The sequence below is a fragment of the Quercus lobata genome, chromosome 8 (assembly GCF_001633185.2).
Source record: "Quercus lobata isolate SW786 chromosome 8, ValleyOak3.0 Primary Assembly, whole genome shotgun sequence".
Classification (NCBI taxonomy): Eukaryota; Viridiplantae; Streptophyta; class Magnoliopsida; order Fagales; family Fagaceae; genus Quercus; species Quercus lobata.
The window spans coordinates 7,105,743-7,115,556 of record NC_044911.1 but is presented as its reverse complement, the minus strand read 5'-3'; the positions used below and the strand labels follow the sequence as shown (position 1 = coordinate 7,115,556).

At 38.5% G+C, this 9,814-nt stretch overlaps 1 protein-coding gene across 1 annotated transcript; it reads left to right on the top strand.

The window, feature by feature from the left end:
* The first annotated feature begins 833 nt into the window (after positions 1-833).
* On the top strand, positions 834-4,552 carry LOC115957492 (endoglucanase 11-like). The gene is made up of 5 exons (XM_031075742.1): positions 834-1,088; positions 1,397-1,609; positions 2,104-2,304; positions 2,452-2,706; positions 3,725-4,552. The coding sequence occupies exons 1-5, from the start codon at positions 849-851 to the stop codon at positions 4,385-4,387; spliced, it is 1,572 nt and encodes a 523-aa protein (XP_030931602.1). The 5' UTR covers positions 834-848; the 3' UTR covers positions 4,388-4,552.
* Positions 4,553-9,814: the final 5,262 nt, after the last annotated feature.

The following is a 9,814-nucleotide window of genomic DNA, read 5'->3' as shown; positions in this document are numbered from 1 at the left end:
TGGCGATGGCGAGAATTCTAGGTTCATGGGTTTTGGATTGCTAGGTTTATGGGTTTCGATTTTTTTTTTTTTTTTTACTGGTGTTTTTGGTTCTTCCTCGCATGGGTTTTTTGGTGTTTGATTTTTTTTTTTTTTTGGTGCAATTTTTTTCTCAGATCTGAAAATCTCTCAATGAAACTTCTAGGTTTCCAACTAAAACTTGATTGGAGGCTAAGAAAATGAGAAAACCCTTGTGAAACCCTGAAACGTGGGCTAGGTTTCTTTTCTTCTTCTTCTTTTTTTTTTTTTTGATGGGAAGGGCTGGGTTGAATTTGGAAATATTGTTTTTGGGTTAAATGGGCCTCAATGGGGATTTTAGTTAAAACCCAATAATTACTAGGTCTAATTGGGTTGATGTACATTTAATTCAACTAATAATTGGGTAGGTTTAGGTTCAACAAAAATGGGCAAATTTGGGTAAGCAAATGGGTTTGGCCTTACTTTTATCACCCCTACTATTTTCAAAACTAATCATTCTTCATGTCTTTTACGCTTCCATTCCCAAAATCCATAAGTGCTTGACCTGTTTTGACTTCCGTAATAAAATGTAGTGTAAATTACTAATTAGATATCCTCTACTGCACTAAGCTTGAAGTATATTCCAATTAAACTGCTTTAAACTTTAAACCCCCAGGAATAAACCTTGATTCCACCAATCAATTGAATACAACACTTCAAGCTTACATGAACTTGACCTCATCTGATCACCAAAACAACGTTCATAACACCCAGTCACATGGAAGGCACGCATATATAAAGGTTGAGACAAAGAGACTCTGAGAGAGAGAGAGAGAGAGAGAGAGAGCATAATGGAGAACAAGAAGCAAGGTATAGTTCAAAGACACTCCAACAAGTTTCTTCAACTTTGTTTTGCTCTGCTACTACTCTCCACCTTTGCCTTCTTTCCCTTGTGCCAGTCCTTTGACTATGGCGAAGCTCTCTCCAAGGGCCTCCTCTACTTTGAATCTCAACGTTCTGGCCACTTACCACACAACCAAAGAGTCACTTGGCGACACCATTCTGGCCTCACTGATGGTCTTGAACAAGAAGTGAGTCCATTTTATTCTATACCCCCATTTACCAAATTCACATATACCAAACATATATGTATCTATATATATTGATCTTAATACTCATTTCAATTTCCATACCCCAGTTGCCAAACATGTCCATTTTTCATACCCAATTCCCAAAATCACACCAAATTTTTATATACATCCATTTTATCATAACCCATTTGTCAAAATTACGTCAAATTTTGTATATAGTTCATACATGCACATAGATATATATGTTCTGAGTGATGTGTATATATATATATATATATATATTTTTTTTTTTTTTTTCTTATTATCAGGTGGACTTGGTGGGAGGGTACTATGATGCTGGTGATAATGTGAAATTTGGTTTGCCTATGGCTTTTACTATAACAATGTTGTCGTGGGGTGTCATTGAATATGAGGGAGAGATTGTCGGTGCCGGCGAGTTTAGTCACGCGCTGGAGGCGATCAAGTGGGGGACTGACTATTTCATCAAAGCACATACTCAACCAAATGTGTTATGGGCAGAGGTAAACTCAGAACACTTGTTTTGCAAATTGAGAACATGTCATTTCCACGCGCTGAGAGTTTGATTATCCCACCGGGATCACCGGAAATGGGAACTGATTTGATTTTCCGAACACTCGGTCAAATAATGCTTCACTATGAATTTCCGTGAGAGTGACCCGCTTTACTACTTTGATTGGCGCGTGTCTCACTCGCGGCAGTATGTGGGGATCGATGACCTTGTTCAAGTCTTTTCTTTTTCTCTTCTTTTTATTTTAATTTTATGGGGGGGCATTGTTCAACTAATCTACCTGTTTATCTATCTAATGTATAGATTTATGTATTGATTTGGTATAGCTTATTTTCGATTGCCTAAATGACCTTGAAAAAACATAATTATTCTATAAAAAAAAAGTATATAAGCAAAAATGTAAAAGGTTATGTTAAACCAACTTGTTTTGTTTAATTTTAGTCAAATATTAATTATATAACTAACTAACATACAATTGCTTTTTAGGTGGGTGACGGTGACACCGACCACTATTGTTGGCAGCGGCCGGAGGACATGACAACTTCACGGCATGCTTACAAGGTTGATGCCAACAACCCGGGGTCGGATGTTGCAGGTGAGACAGCGGCAGCAATGGCAGCAGCTTCAATTGTGTTTAGGGAAACTAATCCACATTACTCTCACCTACTATTACACCATGCACAACAGGTAAGCTAGTTAATGAGGTTGCTATATAAGAGAATATGTGGTTGGTACTTGGTATACTATTCATTGCTAGAGGAAGCGTTATACCAATTATAATTTTTTGCTGTATAATTAATTGTGGTTAATAATAAAATGGGTTTGATATTGCAGTTGTTTGAGTTTGGTGACAAGTATAGAGGAAAGTATGATGAAAGTATTGGTGTAGTGAAGGGGTATTATGCGTCTTTTAGTGGGTACATGGATGAGTTATTGTGGGCAGCTTTGTGGCTATACAAGGCCACTGACAATGAGGAATATTTGGGGTATGTGTTAGAGAAGGCACATTCTTTTGGTGGTATCACTTGGACCATGACTGAGTTTAGCTGGGATGTCAAATATGTTGGCGTTCAAATCATTGCTTCAATGGTAAGACACTCTCTCTCTCTCAATTAATGGACTTTTTATTACCTTTTTAATTTTGGCACCAATATGTAACCGTCGGAAGGGTCTAATTGAAATGGAAAGCTTAACAATCAGTGTTATGGCCAGCGGAAAACATTTAAAAAACGAAAATCCTTTGTAACTGCAAGACTAAATTTGTTTAAGTCTCACCTCTGACCTTTATTGCAAAATGCTGATTGCATTTTTGTGGCCTACAAGCGTTATTGCAATATTTATTGCAAAATGCTGATTGTTTTTTTGTGTCCACTCCACAGGTACGTAGCAGAGAAGATAATATATATACATCTAGTATATATAAGAATTTTCTCCAAAAAAAATATATATATATATATATATATAAAAGAAAATTCTTAGGTAATTCCGGAACATAGAGAAATAGTACTTCCGAAGCATAGAGAAATTGTGTTCATTCTTCTCACATCTATGATAGAACCCACCATGTATTTAATGAGTAGATCTTTATCATAAATGTGAGAGGATAAAATATCATTATCCGTGCTCTAAGAGTACTTAAGAATTACTCGATATATATATATTCATCATTTTTGTTCATGGTATGAGAATCATAATTACATAATATGAGGAAGGTAATGCATATACCAACTACATGAGATAATTATTGTATTAAGAATGAGTTTGATTCTTTTTTTTTGCACAAAAGATTGTTTATTTAGTTGCTAAATTTTGATAAAAGTATACTTGTTATGTACATAAACAAATAAGTTAGTATAAACTAACCAAAAAATTAATGCAAACGTACGTTAATTAACATTGATACACAGCTCTTTTTTCTTATTGAAGCGTTAGTTATGACTTGACTTTGAATCATTATCATTATAGTCTAATTAAACATTTTTGAAATAGTATCCATCACTTTTTTCATTAATTTAATTTCAAAGGTTTCTATCACTTTTTTCAATTTTCAACTTCTCAATAGCACATTAGCACTACCTTTTACTTTTCTGTTGTTTTTCTTTTTCAGTTGCTGATGGAAGAAAAGCACAAGAAACACAAGCATATATTGGAACAGTATCGTTCAAAAGCCGAGCACTACGTTTGTGCTTGTCTCAACAAAAACAACGTGTCTAACGTGGAACGCACCCCAGGGGGCTTACTGTACATCCGCCAATGGAACAACATGCAGTACGTTTCATCAGCATCGTTTCTTCTCACAATCTACTCTGATTACCTCCAAGCCTCAAATCAGAAGCTCAATTGTCACAAAGGTGAGGTGGGCCCAGATGAAATCTTCTCCTTTGCGAAATCACAGGTTGATTATATCTTGGGTTCTAATCCAATGGCCATGAGCTACTTGGTTGGCTATGGCCCCAAATACCCACAAAGAGTTCACCATAGAGGAGCATCCACTGAATCATACAAAGGGAATAAAGGTTTTATTGGGTGCACACAGGGCTATGATAATTGGTATGGACGGAGTGGGCCCAATCCTAATGTTCTCATTGGGGCCCTAGTTGGTGGGCCAGATAGTAAGGACCAGTTTAGGGACCAAAGGTCCAATTTCATACAAACTGAGGCATGCACCTATAATACCGCCACACTAATTGGGGTTTTCGCTAAATTGCATGGTTTACAAGAAGCTGAGAATGGTATCTCTGTGAGTCCTGCTTTAATTGCTTCTAGCTAAAAAAGGATATACAAGGAAATAGGAGATTTTGGGTTTCCATTAATTGGTTTTGGTGGCTGGGTCAAAACTCAAAAGGTCCACTAACCCAATGTATAAACATTTTCATGTATACAAAAAAAGAAAAGAAAAAGAAATTGTGAATAAAAGCTAAACAGAGATATTTTTCATTCTTAAATTGACTTTTCAAGAAGTATTTCTCAAAAGTAGTTGGAGACAATGCTCAAATCAAATCCATAAATCGTTCAACACCTACCAACACAAAAGTTAGTCTCATTTTCTTCCAAGAAAAAAAAAAAGTGAGTCCCATTTTGTGACACTTGGTAATATTACGAATCCAAAAGACTGGGGAGTTATGAAATCACGGACATAATGGGTCATTTTTTTTTTCCTTGATTTTGGAATTATATGGTCTAAATAAGACACAGCTTCCTTCAATTGCGGGTGTTCCATACTACAAGCCAAACATGAAGAACAAAAAACCAACGGCCACGGCTCATATCCAAAATTACGGTGTCAATGGCGGCAAATTTGGCCGCCTGAAAAGTCACCCAATACGATAATTAAGCAGGATTTCATGCTTTTTTAATTTTTGGTCCTAATTTTCAACCTCGTATTAGGGAGATATAAATTTGCACTTTTTACCTTTTTCCTTTGCTAGTTTACGCAAGTTTGCAGCGCGTGCACGCACCCTGGATTGGAAAGCTGGGAGCTTGGAGTTGGACCAGATTTTTTAGAACACACAAGTAATACAGCGCTAAAATAGTGCAAGCAAGACTTTGATGTCAAGGATTTAATGCTGTTTAGTACACTATAGCTTTCGTACATTCCATAGAATGCTCAGTTGAAGAGGACGTGATTTTGCGGGTAGTAATAATGAAGGGCAGCAAGGATTTTATGATTACATAATATTTTTTTATTTATATAGGATTTTATGATTACATAATTTTTTATATATATATATATATATATATAATTTTTATTTTTTTAGTTGACACTTTGATAATTAAAGATCACGAGATTTGAATTAAAATTTTTTTAAAAAAAAATACTAAAATAAACTGATTAAGTTATAAAACTCTTAAACGATTACATAATTTCAATACGATTACGTGTTCTCAATAATGGAGGCTTATGATTCTCCCCCAAAAATAAAAAATGGAGGCTTATGTTATTTAAGAGTGGTGCATCGTGCAAAATACTAGTTTGACCTTCCATTAGGGGTCTTTATAAACACACAACAGAAAAACGTACACATTACTTCTCTCATCCATTCCATTTGATACAAGCTAATAACCTGACACCATTGTTTCTCTAATTTTATCAAGTGTTATTGCTTTCATTTGATGCAGTATCAGCATGTGAGCCACACTGTCAAGAATATTTTCTATATTGAAATTTGCTTTAAGATGATATCATGATTGCATTCAAGTTTCAATTCTATGTAATGTACTTATGCATGATCTAACTCCGAGTTCACTGTCTTTAAATTAGGCAGATTCTTTCACAAGCATTTTCCATGCATTATGGCCAGAAATATGAAGTTTGAACTCTCAATATAATTCAATAGTTTGGAAATGGGAGATTTGAACCTAGAAGTCCCCATTAGAAACATCTAAGTTGAGCTACAACCTACAAAACTCTTGGCGAATGCTGGATTTACAAAAGTGAACGTGTCTTTCAAAGATATTTGAGTAGTTGAATTATGACCGGCTTGCAATGGCCCCATTATTTTCCCTTAAAACAAGTGGGAAAGGGGATTAGGGTTCGAGATATTCCCCAATAGTTCTAGCACCTCTTATGATAAGATGTTTGGGCATTAGGGTTCAAACCCACCAACTCCCTCCTCCTATTTACCTAGCAAAAAAAAGATGGAGAGGAGAATTTAAATACAAGTTCTCTTCCATGGAAGAACTAGGCACTGAAGCACAATATTGCTGATGCTTGCAATAGTCTATAGTCGAACAAGAAATTGAGAGCATTGCCAAATTACTTTAGGGGCTCTACATTATAATATACTCACTGTCCTGGAAACATTTGATCTTAAATTATAGGCTTCTCAAAAAAAAAAAAAAAATATATATATATATATATATATTGATATCACTCCGAATCAGTAAGGTGGATGATCTGGCTTCGGTGGGCTACTGAAGCGGTTGAAGGCCTACAAGAAGCAAACACAGTCAAAGAGGAGATCGGAGAAGACCAGCCGAACCCCCTCCGATGAAAAAGTTAGCCTCGCAGAGAAAGAAGTTCCAAGTATTTGGGAATAGTGTTTCAGAAAAATCTTACCTCTGTCGGGTTCAGACCGGTCCTTTATATAGGGATCTTGGGGACGGTTATTTGTCCAATGACCTTCCCAAGATTTATGGAAGCCAACGAGTCCGGAGTTAACTTCCTCAACGGCTACTAAAATTGTAACCGCTAATGGAAGTTAGGATTCGTTAAGATAGTTGCAGGTTTAGTAACCCCTACAGAGAGTCGAAAGTTCAAAGTGTTGCGTATTCGTCCATCTGGTGGAGGACTGTTTGGTCATCCATGGACATTTGAAGGTCGTCCATGGACGACTTTATTGTCCATGGGAGACTTCACTGATCAAGAGTACTATTATTGTCCATGAACACTTTTACTTCTTCTAGGGTGATACTTGGTCGAACTTGCTCAATTGGCTCTGGACGAAACGTTTGGACGAACCGGAGTTAGACTAATTTTCTGCTCCCCTATCAGTTGCCCCTTTGTTCAAAGGGTCGCCCAGGATATTGTTGTGATTTTAATAAAATTTTTCTTTTTGTGAGCCACGTGTCGCGAGGCTATTGGTTGGCCAGTCGTGTCGAACCCATTTCCCAAAAGAATCGCCACGTGTCAATTTTTGAATGGCGAACGTTGTTTCAGTGGCCCTGCTACTGGGGCCTATAAATAGTGCATTCTCATTCATGCCCCTTACTTTCCTCTCATTTTCCCCTCTGCCATCTCATCCAAGAGCCTCGTCTAGCCCTCGTCCTAGTTCTATCAAGTATTTCTTCTTTCTTTTTAGGTTTTCATCTTAAATATGTCTTCGTCTAGTAGTATAGAGAGGGAGATAGATGAGTATCAGGACGTTTCTTCTGGGAGTGAGGGTAGTGAGGATAGTGTAGATAGCTCGTCCTGTAGTGATTCCTCAGACGAGCATTACTCGTCTAGGGTTCCTGGCATTCCCTTACAGGAATTCCAGGAACTACAACGTAGGATGGCTTATGGATCTGGGGCTAGTTCGTCCAGACAGCCATCTAGCCCTCCTCAAGACGAGGAAGAGGACGAGGAGGACGTCATTTATAGTTGTGCCCCAAAGGTAGCATCCACCTTAGACGCTGCCAAGTTAAAAACTCTTGTAGATAGATACCAAATTCCTAAAGAACTTAACCCTCATCTACCCAAGTCTGGAGAATGGTGTTGTTCTCCTTCCTCTGGTTTAGGGGTATATACTTCTTACCTTTTAGCTGGCCTTAGGTTTCCTCTAAATTCCTTCTGTAGAGACCTCTTCCAAAGGTTGGGTATTGGACCTAACCAGCTCAACCCCAATGGTTGGAGGACGATAGTTGCCATGCAAGTGTTATGGCGTGAGGCATTGGAAGGGAACCGTCCAATAACGGTGGACGAGTTCCTTTACTGTTATAAGCCCTCGGAGATAAAGAAATCTGTTGATTTTTACCAGTTCTCGTCTAGGGGCTCTTATTACAGCTTAATTAAAGGCCGTAGCTCGTCTGACCGGCTTTGGAAAAAAGAATTTTTTATTATTTCTGGAAATTAGGCTGGGGACCCAGCTGATGTCGGTAGTGCCCCCTTCCCACCTTTTACCAGCCCTCTAGGTCGTCTTCGTCTTGAGGGTATGTTTCTTTCCATTTTATTTCCTTTCTCCTTACTTTTTTCCTATCTTTCAATCGTCTAACTCTTTCTCTTTGTTGATGCAGCTATTGCTCGTCCACGCTTGGACAAATTTTACCTGGACCAGATAGACGTGGTTCATGCCTTCCCTGGGAGGACTTTCCACAATTTGGTTACTCTCAGTAATCTAGCAGCTTGGGGACTTGGCCCAGTGCCTACTGCAAAGAACCTTAGTCACGAGAAGACTACTTGTCGAAGTAAGTATCGTCCACTTCATTTCACTTCCCTTTCTTTCTTTCTTTTTTTCTTTTTTTTTCTTTTTTTTTTAATTGGCTTTCCTCGTTGCAAGAATAACTACAATGAGGGAAAACAAGGAGAAGACAGTGACTAGTGGGGACGAGGATGTTGCTGTGCCTCCATCTGCCCAAGTGGCTTCCGTCTAGGCTGGGAAGAGGAAGTCTAAGCCAATATCCAGTGCTGTGGACTTGGACGACCTACCAAGTCGTCGAGGCCCTAAGAAGCAAAAGTCTGCTAAGACTTCCCTTCCCAAGGTCCCCAAGTTTGTACCTCCAACAGTGAACTTGGACGAACCTTTAGTGGATGTGGAGCCCATCCAAACAGTCCATCCTGTCCAGAGCAATCCTCCCCCTCCACCCAAAGCTTCTTGCAAGCCCAGCTCGTCGGAGACCTCTGATTGTCCTTCCAATCTAGTTCTGGACGAGGGTTATGCATGGAGGACGTTCAAAGGAATCGTCACTGATCGTGAAGTGAATGAGTGCTATAACATGTCAGTGAAGGAGTTTGAACGTTCTGGCATCCATGACCTTTTTAAGGTAAGTCTTTCCCTCGTCCTTGTGAAATTTTTTTTTTTTTTTAAATTTCAATTTGAACAGGATGTCTAACTCCCTTTCGTCCATATGCAGGCTATGTCAAAATTTTATACAGCAACCTGCCAAGCCAAGGAGCTCGCTGCAGAGGTTAAGACGGCTAATGATAAAGCCAAGAAGCTGAACAATGAAGTTCTGCTAAAGAAGGGGGAGGTCCTTAGGTTGACCGAGGATTTTAATCGTCTACAAGGAAGTGAGACGAAGCTGAAGAATGAGGTGGAAGAGCTTAAGGCTGACAACTTAGAGAAGGATACCCGTATCGTCCATCTTGAAGGACAAGTTTCAGAGTTTGCCTCGTCCTTAGAGAAGACACGTGAAGAAGCTATTGTGGCCTTTAAGAAGTTTGATGAGTATAAGGATCGTCTAGACAGTCATTATGCAGCTGGCTATGAAGACTTCCGTGCTGATGCTAAGGAGGCATATCCTGATTTGGACTTCAACTCCTTCAAGCTTCCCCTTGCTACAGAGAGTTTCTTGTTGCAGACGAGTTCCGAGGACGTCAACATAATGGACGATGCTAATACTGAAGTCACTCAGGACGACCCCAAGGCTAGTTTGCCCAAATGATTTGCAACCTCCTTGAAAATTTGTTTTACTTTTATCTGGAAGTGCCCATTGTTTTGGGCTTTGTTTCTTCCTCTTTTTTTTATTTTTATTTTTTTATTTTTTTTTTATTCCAGTT